The sequence below is a fragment of the Ornithorhynchus anatinus genome, chromosome 17 (genome assembly GCF_004115215.2).
Source record: "Ornithorhynchus anatinus isolate Pmale09 chromosome 17, mOrnAna1.pri.v4, whole genome shotgun sequence".
NCBI classification, from domain to species: Eukaryota; Metazoa; Chordata; class Mammalia; order Monotremata; family Ornithorhynchidae; genus Ornithorhynchus; species Ornithorhynchus anatinus.
In genome coordinates this window covers 35,021,919-35,040,298 of record NC_041744.1, presented here as the reverse complement: position 1 = coordinate 35,040,298, position 18,380 = coordinate 35,021,919, and the positions used below count along the sequence as shown (strand labels likewise).

The following is an 18,380-nucleotide window of genomic DNA, read 5'->3' as shown; positions in this document are numbered from 1 at the left end:
GGGAGGGAGGATGTATGAAGGGAGCAAGTCAAGGTGAAGCAGAAGAGAGTGGGAGAAGAAGAGGAAGGCTTAGGGAAGGCTTCTTGGAGGAGATGGGCCTTCAATAATGCTTTAAATTGGGGGAGAGCAATTAGAAAAGCAGCATGGTCTAGTGGAAGGAGCACAGGGTTGGAAGTCACAAAGACCCGGTTCTAATCCTGCCTCCACCAGTCTGTTGTGGGCTCTTGGGTCAGTTGCTGCACTTCTCCGTGCCTCAGTTACCTCATCTGTAAAACGGGGATTAAGACTGTGAGCCCCCGATGGGACACAGACTCCGTCCAACTCGACCAGCTTGTATCTACCAACACCTAGTACGTGTCCGGCACAGTGTCAGCGCCTAGCAAATAGCATCAACAATCTGGTGTTGAGTGGATACCGTGTGCAGAGTGCTGTTCTGAGCACTTGGGAGAGGTCAATGCAATCAAGTTGGCAGACAAAATCCCTGTCCTCAAGGAGATTCCAGTATAGTCACCCAAGCACGTGAGTCTGTACCCCATCAGGATTTAGATACTTGCTCCACTTCTTCTCCCGACCGCACATATACACATACCTTTTGTTCTCGGTTGTTTCCCGTACTTGTAATTTGTGTTAAATGTCTGTCTCCCCCTGCTATGCTGTAAAAACGCTGCAAGGCCGAGACCATGCCTACTTATTCTATTGTACCCTTCCAAATGCTTAATAGTGACCGGCACACGGGAAGCGCTTAGTAAGGTTCACTGACCGAGTGATTCCGGGATGGGATTTGTAATTTTGGTTAAATTTTCCTGGGTGATACATTTCTGACCCATCAGTTGCCAGCCTCAGTGGAGCCCAGTTGGGGGGAAGGAAGGATATTTTTAGGGTGGCCACATCTACTCCCCTCACCCTCCATCCGAAGCAAACCGTGCATCTCTCAGTGGGGCTTTTCATACCCCTCAAGTGCTACTGAGCAAAGCTGCTCCCTCATAGGGAAGCGGGTTTGGAAGCAAACCTGATTCTGGGCTGTGAGTCAATATTATTACCATTTTCTTTTTTCATCTCAGTAGTGCATTCTGTCTCCGGCAAACATCTATGATTAAAAGCTAGTAAATTGTGTAACAGCTCTGGAAGGAAAAAACAACCCACAAAATAAAGCAAACTAAAAGAAGAATCAATCCTTAGACAGATTTGAAGTGCTGGGGTTTTGTTTGTATTTTCTTTTTTTTTTTTTTCTCCCTCTTTCCACATCACCTTTAAGGTTCATTGCAGTGGTTGGGCTGAAACCCAGCGGTGAGAATCCCTGCAAGCTAGGGACTGAAATGTAATTACTCCACAGCTATTCCTCTTCAGGAAATCTGCTGCCAGATTAGCTCTGAAGCCACCAGGTTAGTGTCAGCAACCCAGACAAGGCAGTCCAGGATTTAGCTCCCCAAGGAAGCTGGAAATGGCCAGAGGATATTTCAAGGATGTGCAACAGAGGTAAAAGACCACGACCGCTTTCTCGACCAAACACTGGGGGCCCTGGGAAGCTCTGTGAAAAGCAGGTTCCCCGTTCATACAAGATCAGAATCTGGTCAAAACCCCAGAGACTCACCCCCGTCGACCCTTAACCTCCTAATAGGCTCATGGGTTCGTTCCCACATATCCAGCTCCAGGTCCAGTGCAGGAGGGGAGGACAAGTCTGAATTTGTCCCTTGGGAAAGGGAGACCGTGGGCTGCCTTTAGGGCGCGTTTATGGTGACTCTGAAGACATACGGGAAGGGACTATGCTAAGATGGCAGGAGTCAGAGGGGGCAAGTCAGAGAGGGAAGCCGCTTAACTTCTCTAGACTGTAAACTCCTTGTGGGCAGGGATTGTTTACCGACTCTGTTCCACTGTACTCTCCCCCCAGTGTTTAACTATAGTGCTCTGCACACGGAAAGCGGTCTATAGACCCGATTGATTAATTCCCCATACCTCAGTTTCCTCACCTGTAAAATGGGTATTAAGTGTATATCTTCCCTCCCCTTTCGACGGCGCTCCCTGTGGGGGACAGAGATTGTACCCGACCTGCTTAGATTGTATATTCCCATACACTAAGTGCTTAAAAATATCACAGTCATTATTATACTCAATCAACGGTGCTTACTGGTGGAGGGTGTCTGGAAGAAGGCTTCCTCTCCTGCAGTCTCTGGTGAGGAGGGGGAGAGGTCACAGGGCTGAAAGAAGGGAAAAGTCTGAAATCCCCCATGCCAATCCAGGGGTTGGCCAGTCGGTCAATCATATTTACCGAACGCTTACTGGGTGCAGAGCATTGTACTAAGCGGTTGGGAGAGTGCAACAATATAATCAGTCAGTCGTATTTATTGAGCCCTTACTGTGTGTAGACACTGTACTAAGCACCTGGGAGAGTACAGTATCACAGTAAAGCGGACACATTCCCTGCCCGCAACAAGCTCACAGTCTATAGGGGCCAGACTCCTGGCAGGTTCTAAAACATAACTTCCAGATGACCCTTTCTCAGTTTGGAAACTAAGGAATCAATGAATCAATCAGTGCTATGTACTGAGTGCTTACTAAGTGCAGAGCACTGTACTAAGCGCTTGGAAGAGTACAACAGAAAGAGAAGACACATTCCCGGACCATAATGAGCTTACAGTCTAGAGGGACACCAGCTGCCATCCGCCGCCCCCTCTCCCGTCACTCAAATATAAAATCATTACACATTCCCTGCCCGAAATGTCGTTCTTCAAAAATAGGTCAAAGCCGTGCAGTAAGGGACAATCCCGTACGGCCTCGATGTCTGGACATCTTGGGAAGGTGATCACAGAACACTAAACTTCTCTACCGGCTCACTCCCCTTTGAAGAGCTGAAAAGTTCATGTGTAAGGAGGAGTTTCAGCCTTTGAACCAATTCTTGGGAGAATTCGAGGCCTCCAGCAGATCACCTAGATGAGGAGGAGGAAGGTCTGAAGACTTCAGAGAACAGCTCCTTGCGGGAGATGTATTTTAACAGGCTGGTGCCCAAATAAATGCCTAGTAATGGAAATTGAGGGAGAGGGCACCTTCAGATCACTAAGGTACCAAGGAGGAAAAGTTCCTGGGGTTTTGAGGTTGAGTTTCTGAGGCCTGGAATGCCTTGGGTCAGTTTTAAGAATAATGATAATTGTGGTATTTGTTAAGCACTTACTAGGTGGTGGGCAAATGATAGACTTCTGTAACCTTAATGGTGATTCTTTTTTATCGAAAAACAACGATGCTAAGGTTCCAGGCCTTGTCTTTCCCCTTGGCATCTGTGAAAACAGAGGGAGTAGGGGGTAAGTCCCGGAATGCGTTGGGGCCAAAGCCCTGTCCCATACAGAGCTCAGTCTTAATCCCCATTTTACAGGTAAGGTAACTGGGGCATAGAGAAGTGAAGTGACTTGCCCAAGGTCACAGAGACAAGTGGCAGAGCCTCCTTGGAGAAGTAAAATGCCCTGGTCAGTTTCCCCTTCAACATTTACTCAGTGTTTTACTGAGCTCTGTATGCCTAGTGGAGTGCAAACATTTAGCTCTGGTTAAGTTTTCCCCCTTTTCTCTGAGGAGTAAACCAAACCGCTCTGTCTGAGGTCTGCGTGTTTTAAAGATATCTGGAGTCCCATGAACTTTTCCCTGGTTTCTCCACTATGAACTGAGGAAGATCAACTTATACCAAATGCGATAAGGGGAGGACGGGTTGAAACCTTGATCCAAAGAATGACAAACTTTGGATTCCAACAAGCTATCAATTAAGGGAATATAATACCACTTCCTACCAGGGATGAAGGGTTTGGCTGTTGAGAAAATTACCAGTCGCATGGCCAGAACAGGTTAGAATCTATCAACAGGACTTACTGAGAATTTATTGTGTGCAGGGCATTGTCCTAAGGACTCGGGTAGATTCTAGCAGACCATCTCAAACTATTTTAGTAAAATCAATGAATGTCCTGAACTGGGTCTCTCCGTTAACAACTGCATCCATGCCCTCCATCCTCACTCCTCTGACCCGGCTGCTCTTGTTGATTCTAAACAAGTGGACGACCCCATCCAATCTGGAGCGTGCTCACTACCAGTTTGGCTTAGGCCCCAAACCATTCTGGGACTTTCCCCTTGGCTTCTGTGAAAACAGAGGGAATAGGGGGTAAGACAAGGCCTGGAACCTTAGCATCCTCGTTTCGCAATAAAAAAATATCACTATTAAGGTTACAGAAGTCTGTCATTTGCCATAATTTCCCATTAGATTACACTTTCTAGGTTTCTGATTTTCACTTTAAAAGTAAGGAATAGGTACATAGATGTAACATAACCTTAGCCAAATATGCAAAAATCACCATACAGATGGAAGAAAATGGAATAAATGTCCAAATAAAGAGCATCCAAATAGACTCTTTTTTTTTTTAAAAAAAAAAATCAAAGTAAAGCTAGAGATAATATACATCAAATCCCTCCCATCTCAGTACAGGAGTTTATGTTAGATGCTTTAAAACAATCAAAACCTAAAGTATTTTACTAGATTAAATATTTAATCAAAATGTGAGACATAAAAACCTGGAGTAATAGATACTGTGGTAAGACATTTTTTCAGACAAGTATTTAGTTTGAGTCCGCTTAAATCAAAATGAGACTTTCTAAAGGGATTGTGAAGAAAAAATTCTTCTAAATAGCAGTCTATAATTACTCTGTTAGAGAATTCAGACAGACTAATTAAGAACACCACCTATTTTTCTACCGCTTTAAAAAAAATACAACTCTTGATTTGACGTCTACCTCCAAATTAAGTTCCAATGAAATGTACCATGATATTTGGAATTCAACTTTGTTCTGTTTTGATGTCTCGCTGTATTATATGCTTTCAAAAGCCTGCCCACTTTAATTTCTTCTATTGATTGATTATTCAAAGGGCAGCGTGAGCGAAGATTTTTTTTTAATATATTAGCAGAAACCTTGTTTCCGATAGGGGAAAATAAAACCTTTCAACATCGGTGTCTTACAGGTCAATCGTCTAAATGATACTTTCGAGATGAATACATCTGGGGACTTGAAATCATTTTTAGCTTGGAAACTAGAGGTCAGATGAAAATCAAAACAACCTGGAACAGGCTACTTCTAACAAGGAGGTAGTGGAGCTCCCTCTATTGAATTATGATTGTGAAAATGTGCCTCATATTTAAAATCAGAGGATTGCCATCACATGCAAGCGGAATGCTTGAAAACATATGCCTAGATCCAAGAAGCTTCCTCAGACCTCGACAAAAATCGATGCATGTCCACACCCCCATTTAAAAAGATACTCATGTAACTGGCTGCCGACCTTGGGGAAATTTGCCCGATTACCAGCCATCCATTTGCAGTATTCGTTTTCAAAGGCATATTTTTCAAACTCTGCATTTTTCTCATTGCTCCTTGAGGGCCGGGATCTTGTCTACCAACTCAGTAGAGTTCTCAGTAGAGTTCTCTCCCAAGCAGCAGGTACAGTGCTCTGCACACAGTAAGGGCTCAATAGATACCACTGATTGACTGAAGTGTCCACACCCCAAGGACCGTGCTGAACATTAGGATAAGGAAAGATTTTCATATGGAGAGGCTTATCGATGCCGGTCCGGAACACTGATAAAAAGCTGGAGATGTAAACGCATGATAACATGATTCCGTTCACTGCCGAACTGGGCACAATTAATTTTTTTTTTAAAGTGTTTTTCTTGAAAAGGAGAAATTTGCTCCATTGCAGTATTGTGAAGAACAGAACAGTGCTGACCTGGATGTATAGATCCCTTCGGCTAAGCTAGCATTAATTGACGATCCGGTGAATAAAATCGTCAGTAAAACAGATCTTTGGTTAGCAATGAGGGCGGGATCGTTTTACCTATAGAAAATGCTTCCCAATCGGTTCAAATCCTTTATAAAGCCACACAGCACAGGGCTGTTCTAAACCGCGATAACCCCCAAATCATACCCTGAAGTTCTACTCTCTTCACCGGTTTATCGCTTTCTTCAGAAAGGAGGCATATTTCTTATCTGCAGAGGAAATACCAGCTGAGCAGACGCAGGGCTTGTTTTAATAAACAGATACTGATTTGCCATTCTGGGGCGATAAGAAAAGCAATTTAATCTTAGACTAAGCAGACACTGCTCAAAGAATCATCACATTAGAGTACCAGATTAGCATCCACTAGGGTAGGGCTGAGTGGGGATTAATCCACCCACAGTAAAACTAAATATTTATTACCTGTTCCCCCATAGGTCTGCTAGCAAAAGTATTATTCATATTTTGAGGCTTACCCATTGTTCATCATCTCTAAACCTACAAAAACATGAAACCTGCTTACACGGCGATGCTATAAATCTTATAACCGAAGTAAAAATCCCTCTCAAATATTCAACATTCCTTCAAAAACAAAAAGTGTCTGTACAACTGATCATTTAAAAATGAATCCCAAACAGAAACGTTTTTAATCATGCGAGCATAAGTCCACGCTGGCATTAAATCCATTTTAAAATATTTGACTTTTTGTTTACTTTTACCATTCACAAATACATAATTTTGGAAAGAGCTCTGATTTGATTTAGATGCTATTTTTTCTTGTCCCGCGGTAACCGAGAAAATAAATGTTCTTCCTACTTTCAACCTATAATGAAAACCCAAAGATGTATTAAGAACATAATGTCCAAGTGGCTTGTACTAATGGTAGTGAGCACGTGTTCAGAAATTCTAGAGGAACAGTCCATCTCATCTCACCCCACCCCCTCCCCCACACCCCCATCCCAGTTAAACCTGTGAACGGTGACATTCCACAGTTGTGGATTTCCTAACACTGGATCACAGACCTCAGGGAATCATCTAGTCCTCACTGTCAGTCCATGTCCCACGTGGGGTTCACAGTCTTCAGCCCCGTTTTTCAGATGAGGAAACTGAGGCACAGAGCAGTGACTTGCCCAATGTCACAAAGCAGACAAGTGGCAGAGCGGGGCCTCTAATTTCCAGGCCCATCCAATCCACTGGGCCACGTTGCTTCTCACCTGATCATCTTGTGTCTTCCCCAGAGACTATAAGTGCTCAAATACCACATCACTCATCTGGCTCCCAGAGGAGGTGAGAGGATCAACTGGTCCTCAACTCTGAGCTGCTGAGGATGTAGATCTGATGACCCGTGCTGTGACAATCCCCCAGGTCAAAGCCGGTGAGGCCTCATGGAAAAGGTATGAGGAGGCACTGTGGCGTAGTGGAAGAGTTGTGGGGTCCCAGGTTCTAGTCCCAGCTCTGCCACCTGTCTACTGTGTGGCCTTGGGTAAGTCACTTAACCTCCCCATGCATCAGTTCCCCCATCTGTAAAATGGGGATAACGATACCCGAATCCTACCTCACCGAGGTGTCGTGAAAAAGCAAATGAAAATAGCCACGGTAAGGTGCTTTGGTGATACAAGCACCCTTCGGGACCCAGATACTAGTGCTTGGAGCGGTGCGTAACAAATTCCACAAAAAGGGGAGGGGGCAAGATCCAGATAAAAGGAAGACCTTCCACTGCCGCTCGGTTATACGGAGTCCTCGTGAAATCTCTCTCCGTACCACCCGTGCCTTTCTTCCCAAGGATCTCCTGGGGGCAAGGACTGGATCCTGCGCATCACATCCCCGTTCAAGGCTGGGGAAGCTGGACGGCCACACTGGCAGTCTACCTCCTGGCTTCGGGATGCCAAGGCTGTACATCTGGCCTGGAATTTCCATGATGTTCTGGGGTCACGGCCATCACGACCAAGAGCCCCAGACTCTCCTGGACCTAAAAGGATAAGGGGTAGGGGGAGAAACCTTAAGGCCTCCCTGCTCCTCGGGGCTTCAAATCTTACCCCGTGCTACTCTGCAGAAGAATCCTCTCCCCTCGGCAACACAGAGCCGGAATATGGAAAGGGGTTTCCCAGATTTCTCTCCGGGTGCCTGGAATCCAGAGAGGTGCAGGCAGCAGCAATGTCTCGCTACCCAGCAGAAGTCAAGGCTAATTCCATCCTTGGGGACTGCCCTGATTTTTCATTGTGAGTCTGACATTTGTTTGTCCTTGTTAAATCCAAGAAAAAAAAATAGTCCTACTCATTTAACCAAGTAAGAAGCTGGGAAAACACTAACTAGCACACACAACGCTTAGCTCCATTCCGAACCACCCGGCAACGAGCGTGACTTTTAACAAGAGGCTGACACACCGCAGACCTTTTCCAAAGGTCACTGCACAGTCGCCGTTAGGGCTGCCTGAAGTACATGTGTTCAGTGGGGGAGAAAAAAAGGAAGAATACTGAAGCTAATTTCAGAAATTAGCAGAGAAAGTAGAGTGGAAAAATGAGGAAATTATTTTGAACAAGAATCATCTGGGGATGCAACGCGACGATAGTTCCCATTTTGTTTAGATACGGTCTCTTAGGCAGAATTGAGTTTTAGGATCAAATTTACATCATCCTTTCTCCCCTCCACCAGAGAGGAGCGCATAGGTGGAAATTACCGACGTGAAGACCGAGGCTGGCCTGACCAAGGAATGTGGTATTTAGATGTTTCCTCACTTCTAACTAGAGTTGGCCGGTGAGGTTAAAAATGGAAGCTCCAATCAAAGGCCAAGCGCTTTCCAACTATTTCATCCATCAGTCTTCAGCAGAGTCACAGGAAGGAGTTTTGTTTCGCATCCTCCTATGTGACCCACGTAATTAATCAATCGGTAGCACTTACTGAGCGCTTACTGTGCGCACAGCACTGTACTAAGCACTAGGGAGAGCATATGAACGGGCGGGGAACCTGTCTGCCAATTCTGTCGCACAGTGCTCTGTACATAGTAAGAGCTCACCGGGAAGCAGCGTGGCTTAGTGGATGGAACACAGGCCTGGGAGTCGGAAGGACCTGGGTTCTAATGTTCTGCTGCGTGACCTTGGGCAAGTCACTTCACTTCTCTGTGCCTCGGTTACCTCATCGGGAAAATGGGGATTGGGACTGTAAGCCCCCCAAGGGACAGGGACCGTGTCCAATCTGGTCACCGTGTATCTACCCCAGCTTATCACACAGAACCTGGCACATAGCAAGCGCTTAACAAATACCCCAATCGTTATTGTCGATCAGTACGATTGGTGTCCGGAAAGGGCCGCGGCCTGGTTTCAGGCCATGTCACTGAAGAAATGAAGTCTCTATCATCCCCGAGAGGCTCCGGGGAAGCTTAGGGATCTAGAGAGGGGAACAAAACACTTTTGTTATTGAACCTGCCCTAATTAATGCACCTGCATACTCGGGCTAGGACCTGCATGTGTTAACTTGAATTATCAGCTTCAGGGAGGCAGTTCGCTTTGATGGAGTTTTCTACTAAATAACTAAACCAAACAGAAGAAGGTGTGGTTGGGGAAACGTGATCAGGAGAGATGTTAAAACAAAACACTATCTAACAAAATACCATCCTCCGACACCAAACGTCTTGGGCAATCCTCAGTTCTCAGGCCGGCCGTGACTTCTGGCTTACGAGGCCTTAAGAATGTAACATTCTTGTCTCGCGTTTGACACAGTGGCCATGAGTGTTGATTGGCTACAGCAGATAAAAGGGTATTGTACTGTTAACAATATAATAAAAGTTGGCTTTAAAAAGGAGCTTTCATCTGAAGAACTCAAAACATCAAGCCAACGACTCACTAATCTTCATGTCAGCCCTACCTGGGAGGCAAGTGGGTTGCAAGCATCCTGGGAACAGTATTTTAAAAGACTCCTGGAGACGGCTTCTATGTAATAATAATAGTAATTACGGTAATCGTTGAGCACTTACTCTGCGCCACACACTGTACTAAGCCCTGGCTTGGATACAAGCAAATCAGGTCGGATAGAGTCTCTGTCCCACGTGGGGCTCACAGACTCAATCCCCATTGTAGAGACGAGGTAGCTGAAGCGTAGAGAAGTGAAGTGACTTACCCAAGGTCACACAGCAAGACGGAACCATTTTAAAGGTGTCCCGAAAGTCACACGAGCAGGTGCAGAGGGGAAAAAGAGCTCGGTTTCCTGCCCTCTTCTACTACACCTCATTGCCGAAGTGTAGACCCTTCCAAAACAATACTAACTGTGGTCTTCGTTAAGCGCTTACTATGTGCAAGCTCTCTGCGGGCAAAGAATGTGGTTCCGCCCACAGTAAAGATAACAATGAATCAATGTGCCAGGCAACGGAAGTAAAAACCAGATTATCAGGATGGACATGGTCCCTGTCCCACATGGGTCTCACAGTTTAAAGGGGAGGGAGAATGGTTACTTAATCCCCCTTTTACAGCAAAGGAAACTGAGGCCCAGAGAAGTCAAGTGACTTCCCCAAAGTCACACAGCAGGCGAGTGGCAGAGTCAGAATTGGAACTCAGTTCCACTGCCTCCCAGGTCCGTTTTGTTTCCACCAGGCTGCCCCCAATATAATTTTTTTTTTCCAAAACTCCTCAACAGTTAAATGTTTGACTAATAATGATGGGATTGGTTAAGTGCTTACTATGTGCCACACACAGTTCTAAGCCCTGGGGTAGATACAAGGTAATCAGGTTGTCCCACTTGAGGCTCACAGTCTTAATCCCCATTTGACAGATGAGGGAACTGAGGCACAGAGAAGTGAAGTGACTTGCCCAAAGTCACACAGCTGACAAGTGGCGGAGTCGGCATTAGAAGCCACGACCTCTGACTCCCAAGCCCGGGCTCTTTCCACTAAGCCACGCTGCTTCTCATTCCTTTTTTCTTTTTTCTTTTTTTAAAAAAAAAAAGCCAACCTAACAGCATTAATATTCACTGAGCATAAAATAGGGGCAACGCACTGTACTAAGCACCTGGGAAGTACAAAACAAGCAAGTGAGGACCTCCCCTTACAGGCTGTTTACCCTGTCAAGGAAGACAGACACAAACGTATTTACAGAGCAATCAAAACAAATAACTGAACGCACAATTAAATAAATGTAAACACATTAAATGCAGAGGGGGAGTAGGTACACAACTGCTAGTGAAGTTGAACTTGAGATGCCAGCTAAGAAATCTATCATGGCAGGGATCTGCACACAGTAAGCACTCATTAAATACGGCCGAATGAATTGGGCGGGGGGGATTTCGCTAAATATGGAAAAATAATATGATACATTAGCATCTCAAGCCACTTCCTAGTAAGCGCTCAATAAATACTATTGAATGAATGAACTTCCCAGGGTCTCCCCAAGGCCAGTTCAGTTGACGCAAACACAGAATCTCTTCTGAGAAGTCATTTTACTTGGGCACGGGTAGACCTTGGTCATGTTGGATCGTATAAAATTATGGTATTTGTTAAGCACGTACTTTGTGCCAGGCACTGTTCCAATGAAGCAATCCTGTTGAGTACCTACTGTGCTCACAACACTCTGAAGTACCGAAGCATCAGCAATCTCATCTATCCAGTATTTAAAACAGTTCAGCATTTTCTTTTTCTGTGCAGTTTTGGAGAACGGGGTCAGGCCGACTGGCCTTCTCTTCATTTTTTTAAAAAATGGTACTCGTTAAGGACTTACTGTGTTCCAGACATTCTACTAAACACTGGGGTAGACACCACCTAATGAGGTTGGACACAGTCGCTGTCCCACGTGGGGCTCACAGTCTTAATCCCCGCTTCCCAGATGAGGTATCCGAGGCACAGAGAAGTGAGGTTAAGTGATTTGCCCAAGGTCACACAGCAGACAAGAGGCAGAGTCAGGATTAGAACTCAGGTCCTCTGACTCCCAGACCCATGCTCTGTCCCCTAGGCCAAGCCGCTTCAATGTCTGAGTTACCTCTCTGCAGGAAGACTTCCTGCCCTTCTCTCAACCCCCCAACAATAAGTAAGCTTGGATCATTTTAGTTTAGACAGCGCTATAAAGAATGCAACCTGGCTCTGTATCCAGACTCCAAAGCGTCGCTTTAACTGGAATAGTAATCTGTGATATTTCCTCAGTGCTTAATATGTGCCCAGCGCTATTCTGAGCACCGAGAAGGATACAAGATAATCAGAACAGGTACAGTCCCTGTCCCACATGGGGCTCACGGTCAAAGTCCCAGGGAGAATAGGTATTTAATCTCCATTTTACAGATGAGAGAATAGAGACTAAGAGAAGTTAAACGATTCTAGACTAAGGCCTATCCCTAAACTTTAAGCTCATTGTGGTCAGGGACTATATCTCCCAACTCTGTCACGTCGTACTCTCCCGAGTGCTTAGTACAGCGCTCTGCACATATTAAATGCTCAAAAGCATCGGTCGATTGATTGATCGTCTGAAGCCGCATATCAGGCAAGTGGCAGAGCAGGGATTAGTCCTCTGACTCCCAGGCCCATCCTCTCTCCACTAGGCCACTCTCTCCACTTGGGGAAGCAGCGTGGCTCAGTGGAAAGAGCCTGGGCTTTGGAGTCAGAGGTCATGGGTGAGAAGCAGCGTGGCTCACTGGAAAGAGCACGGGCTTTGGAGTCAGAGGTCATGGGTTCGAACCCCGGCTCTGCCACTTGCCAGCTGTGTGACTTTGGGCAAGTCACTTAACTTCTCGGTGCCTCAGTTCCCTCATCTGTAAAATGGGGATTAAGACTGTGAGCCCCACGTGGGACAACCTGATTCCCCTATGTCTACCCCAGCGCTTAGAACAGTGCTCGGCACATAGTAAGCGCTTAACAAATACCAACATTATTATTATTATTATTAATCCCGGCTCTGCCACTTGTCAGTTGTGTGACTGTGGGCAAGTCACTTAACTTCTCTGTGCCTCAGTTACCTCATCTGTAAAATGGGGATTAACTGTGAGCCTCACATGGGACGACCCGATTACCCTGTATCTACCCCAGCGCTTAGAACAGTGCTCTGCACATAGTAAGTGCTTAACAAATACCAACATTAATTAGGCCACGCCGCTTTCTCACCCTGCCTGTTGCTGCCAGGACCGAGATTTTCCCCAGATGATATTTTAAAAAGGCTTAAAAAAAAAACTTTCAGAGAAATTCCCCTCTGCTCCAATACTGCTGCCTTTCTCAGATTCCAGTTCAAAAACATCCACCTCAGACACCGTACTCTTTCCGCATCCCAAATTCTTCTCTTTGAATGCTCGGCACACAGAATTAGGTGCTTACCGGGAGACCTTTGGGCATTTGGTATTCGCCCCACGGCACTTAGGAACATATCTATAAATTATATATTATAAATTATTCATTTATATTAATGTCTATCTCCCTCTCAGGGCTATAAGCTCGCTGAAGGAAGGAAAGGCATCTACCAACTCTGCTGTATTCTCCCAAGTGCTCAGCGCACAATAAGCTCCCAGTAAATACCGATTGGGAATTTAATAGCTCCACAGATTGGGCTCAAATTCCTTCATGCATCAGGAGGGTTGGGAGGGAGGTGGAGTGGATGCAGGTGGAGCTTCAGAGAGGTCAGAAAGAGAGCAACTCCCTGCTGTTTCTCTCCAAACGCGACCTCTGCCTTTCGCCTCCCCTGCCCTGGAAGTCTCGTTTCATCTTTCCCCTTTAACGAGCACTCACCATGGGCAGAGCACTGTAGGAATCCTTGGGAGCATGCACTCGGTGGCCCCTGCCCTTGAGAAACATGAAATCTAGAAGAGGAATTTACAGTCTAATGGGGGATTTTACAATCTACCGAGTCCCCGCGGGCTAAGGCCCAGGGTCTAGAACGGAGCTCGACACATAGTAAGCGCTTGACAAGCGGAGCATAATATGAACACCGTTGAAGAATAAAGCCGTCTTCAACTTGGAGTTTATACCTCTGACCGGCCCGTTTCAGTTTTGCCACCAGGAAGGGACAATTTCAACACTCCGTCGCGCTCCATTTGAACATCAAGCGTGCCGACGATTTCTGGACAAATTTCGAACAGATGTGGAATACGAGAAAGAGCGAAAAACCCCCGAAGAAAGAAATCCGTAACTTTCTAAGGGTGAAAGGCTGCTGCGGTTTCCACTTTAAAGAAGCGGTCCCGATCCTTTCAGCGGGAAGTCGGGGACCGGTCAGATCCGATAACGCTACCTCATGAGCGTTCGACCCTCCTTTCCTGGGGCTCTCTGGATCTGAGCTAGCACACTCCAAGGAAAATAGGCAAGAGAACCAGAATAACCCTCAGATCCTTACCGGGCTTCCTGGTGGTGTCAGTGGAACGCAGTAAAGGAACCATGGGCGAACTTCCACCCAACCACCTTACTGCGTAAGTACAGGCAAAGCCTTCTTCAAAAGCAATACAAAACGTCACCACAGGCTGACGCTCTTTCTACAAGAATAATGAAGCACCCTCTCTCTCTCTCTCCCCCTACCTTGAGCACATACTTTGTCGCCTTTATCTTGACTTCTGTTTTCAGGGATTTAAATTTAGCCAAAAGAGCATCTGAGCCCATCCGACGGCAAGCGTCCTTTCGGCGCGGCTTCGGGGGCTACAAACCGTACCCTGAGAGTCATCGAACAAACGACCGTTAAAGAGAAAACACCGAGGGGGTGGTGAGGAGAGGGTGCGGTGACAAAAACTAGACTTTCCGTTCCTTCGGTCTTGCCGAATGCGCTATTAAAACGACTCTGGGAAAGGAAAAGAGAGAAAGAAAAGTGGGGGGGGGGGGTGGGGGAAGCTAACTGTCCCCATCTATTGTGTCAACCTTTTATACTGCATCCCCAGAGGACTCCGTTTGGAAGAGAGGTCTGAATAAAGTGCATTTAGCCGCTCTAGGAGTTTAGGTCAGGACTGTTGACGGTGTGTTGTTCAATGCCACGATCTTTTAAAACCCACACACGCACACAAACACCGGGGACACTGGCGGTGATATATTCCCCACATAACGCGAGTCCAGTGGCTCTAGGCACGCAGGCCCAGGTTCGTAACATTTACCCCGCCATCTGGCTGGAGCGAAAGGAGCCCGCTCAGAGCCCCGAGAGCAGGAAAGGGTTCGGATGGGGGCTTGGGCGCGACACACTGCACTAGACCATTCTCCTTTTCCACGTCCACCCGCCGTGGCTGCCGCCGGCGTGGACCCACGTGGTTAGGAGACACAGCGTGGGGCAGGCCGGGGCTCGGCGGGGAAGGAGGAGGGTCGAAAAACAGAACCGCTCCCCATGAGGCATCGCTGCCGGCCCAGAAATCATTCCGCAGACCCCGGCTGCGGGACAGAGAGGGAGAGGGAGGTAGCAGAGCAGGGAGGGGTGATAGGAGGATAGAATAAATCGGGGTGAAGTTTAAAATGGTGAGAGCCAAATCAGAATCTTCACACGTTCCTTTCTGCATTTTACATACTTCCCTCCCTTCGCCACAGTCCGTGGGACGGAATGCATACGGACCTGGGCCCTGAGCGATCCCAGAACACTTCCAGCGCTCAGTAAGGTTCCTCACGCAGAGTAAGTGCTTAATCTAACAGCACACTTATTATAATCATGACGGGCCCCTTCCCCTACCTTGCCCACACCCAGCCACAGGGTGAAACCTCACAAGACTTGCCCTTCCTGTTGGAGATTCTCACCTGGGGAAATCAATTCTAACCGAGCGCTTACCGTGTGCGGGGCACTGTACTAAGCGCTCGGGAGAGTACGCCTCCAGCGAGTTGGTAGACGCGCTCCCTGCCCATAACTCATCCTTTCTGCTTGGGCCCCGACCAGAAATTCAACTTGAAGCGGCGGGTGGAGGGAAAGGGAAGCCCCTTCCGCCACAGACACATACGAACACGGCCACGGGCACGCGTGCGTCCACACATGCATGCACACTTTAAACCCACTCTTTTATCCTGGGTGGGGGAGGGGGTGGAGAGTTATTTGGAGATTCTGAGATCAATTGGAAGCTTTGGCTGGGGATGAATTTAACGAACGTGTGTGTATAGGAGAAGGGGGGAAAGGGGGAGAAGGGGGTGAAAGGGGAGAGGGAAGGAAGGGGGGGAACAGGGGGGAGGGAGGGAAGGGGGGAAGGGGAAGAGGGAGGGAGAAAGGGGGGGGAAGAGGAAAGGGGGGAGGGGGGAGGGGGAAAGGGGGGAGGGGGAAAGGGAGGAAACGGGGAGGCAGGGGGAGAAGGGGGGAAAAGGGGGAAGGGGGGGAAGAGGGGAAAAGGGGAGAAGGGGAGAAGGGGGGAAAGAGGGGAAAAGGGAGGGCGGGGGGGAAAGGGGGGAAGGGGGGAAAGGGGGGAAAGAGAGAGGGGGAAGAGGGGGGGAAGAGGGGGGGGAAGAGGGGGGGAAGAGGGGGGGGAAGAGGGGGGGGAAGAGGGGGGAAGAGGGGGGGAAGAGGGGAAGAGGGGGAAGAGGGGGGAAGAGGGGGGGGAAGAGGGGGGGGAAGAGGGGGGGAAGAGGGGGGGAAGAGGGGGGGAAGAGGGGGGGAGGAGAGGGGGGGGAAGAGGGGGGGAGGAGAGGGGGGGAGGAGGGGGGGAGGAGGGGGGGAGGAGAGGGGGGGAGGAGAGGGGGGGAGGAGGGGGGGGGAGGAGAGGGGGGGAGGAGAGGGGGGGAGGAGAGGGGGGGAGTGAGGGGAGAGGGGGGGAGGGGGGAAGAGGGGGGAAGAGGGGGGAAGAGGGGGGGAAGGGGGGGAAGGGGGGGAAGGGGGGGAAGGGGGGGGAAGGGGGGGGAAGGGGGGGAAGAGGGGGAAGGGGGGAAGGGGGAAGGGGGGGAAGGGGGGGAAGAGGAGAGGGGGGGAAGAGAGAGGGGGGGAAGAGAGAGGGGGAAGAGAGAGGGGGGGAAGAGAGGGGGGAAGAGAGGGGGGGGAAGGGGGGGATAGGGGGGGAAGAGAGGGGGGGGAAGAGAGAAGGGGGGGAAGAGAGAGGGGGGAAAGAGAGAGGGGGGAAAGAGAGAGAGGGGGGAAAGAGAGAGGGGGGGAAAGAGAGAGGGGGGAAAGAGAGAGGGGGGAAAAGAGAGAGGGGGGGAAAGAGAGAGGGGGGAAAGAGAGAGGGGGGGAAAGAGGGGGGAAAGAGGGGGGAAAGGGGGGAAGGGGGGGAGAGGGGGGGAAGGGGGGAAGAGGGGGGGAGGGGGGGAGAGGGGGGAAGAGGGGGAAGGGGGAAGAGGGGGGGAAGGGGGGGAAGGGGGAAGGGGGGAAGAGGGGGGAAGGGGGGAAGGGGGGGGAAGGGGGGAAGGGGGGAAGAGGGGGGGAAGGGGGGAAGGGGGGGGGAAGAGGGGGGGAAAGAGGGGGGGAAAGAGGGGGGAAAGAGGGGGGGAAAGAGGGGGGGGAAAGAGGGGGGGAAAGAGGGGGAAGAGGGGGGGAAGAGGGGGGGAAGAGGGGGGGAAGGGGGGAAGAGGGGGGAAGAGGGGAGGGGGAGGGGAAGGGGGGAGGGGGGGAGGAGGGGAAGGGGGAAGGGGAGGGAAGGGGGGAAGGGAAGGGAAGGGGGGAAAGGGGGAAAGGGGGGAAAGGGGGGAAGGGGGGAAAGGGGGAAAGGGGGAAAGGGGGGAAAGGGGGGAAAGGGGAGAAAAAGGAGGGAGAAAAAGGGGAGAATGGGGAGAGAACTGGGGAGAAAGAGAGGGGAGAAGGGGGCCAGAAACGAAGGAGGAAAAAAGGAGAGGGAGAGACGGAGAGGGGGAGAGACAGAGGGAGGGAGGGCGGAAAAGGAGATGGGGAGAAGGGAGGTGGGGAGAAGAGAAAGAGATATGCGGGTCTGCGAGAAGGAGGAAACGAGCTCCGTTTCCATGAGAGAAAAGAGAAGAGAAAACGGATGAGCAGAAAAGCCGAAGGCCGGCTTCGGTGGGGAGGCTGACAAGGAAGCCCCACCTCCCCTCGGAAAACTTGCAGGGATACGTGAAGCCCCGTGGGCGGCCGGGGAGGGGCTCCAGCGGCTGCCCAACTGTGCTTCCCCAGCGCTCGGCGCCCTGCTCCGCACACAGTAAGCGCTCAATACATACCATCGGATCGAGGAGGAGGAGGAGGAGGAGGAGGAGGAAAGACGGGAGCCGGGGGCAAGGGGGCAGGTGGGGTTGCCTCTGCGTCTCGGGGGTGGCCGTCCAGCCCCGAAGGTGGGGCGGGTCCGGCGGACGGAGCGCACGCCGCAGGGGGGGGAGCCCGGCCGGTCCCGGCGGGGCCTCGGTCGATGCCCTCCCTGCGGGATGGGGAGGGGGAGGGGGAGTCTGGGGGCCGGGAGGGAACCGAAAGGAAAAGCGCGGCGCATCCCCGAGGTGCGGGCCCCCCCCCCCGCCCCCCCGGGGCGACTCACCGGGCCTCGGGGCGACGGCGGCGACCACCAGGAGGCTCCAGGCCAGGCGGCAGGTGGCCATAGCCGGGAGGGGGGGGGGGGGGACCGCGGCCGGGCTGGAGCCGCCCCCCTGCCTCCCTGCCTCCCTCCGTCCGCCGGGCTCCCCCGACCGCAACTTTCCTCCGGCCGGCTCCCTCTCTGCGGCGGCGGCCAGCCGGGTGCCGAGGGCCCCGCTCTCGGACGCCTCTCCTTCCTCCGGGAACGATGAGAAATAAGGAGGAAAAAAAAAAAAAAAGCA

General features: G+C 50.0%; 1 protein-coding gene across 5 annotated transcripts in view; it reads right to left on the bottom strand.

The window, feature by feature from the left end:
* ALCAM (activated leukocyte cell adhesion molecule) overlaps window positions 1–18,179 on the bottom strand; it is a 171,555-nt gene extending 153,376 nt beyond the window's left edge. For all 5 annotated transcript variants that reach the window (XM_029082857.1, XM_029082858.1, XM_029082861.1 and 2 more), the window contains exon 1: window positions 18,104–18,179. In XM_029082857.1, the coding sequence (XP_028938690.1) occupies window positions 18,104–18,164 (61 nt within the window). In that variant the 5' untranslated portion in view covers window positions 18,165–18,179. The remainder of the gene's footprint in view (window positions 1–18,103) is intronic.
* Window positions 18,180–18,380: the final 201 nt, after the last annotated feature.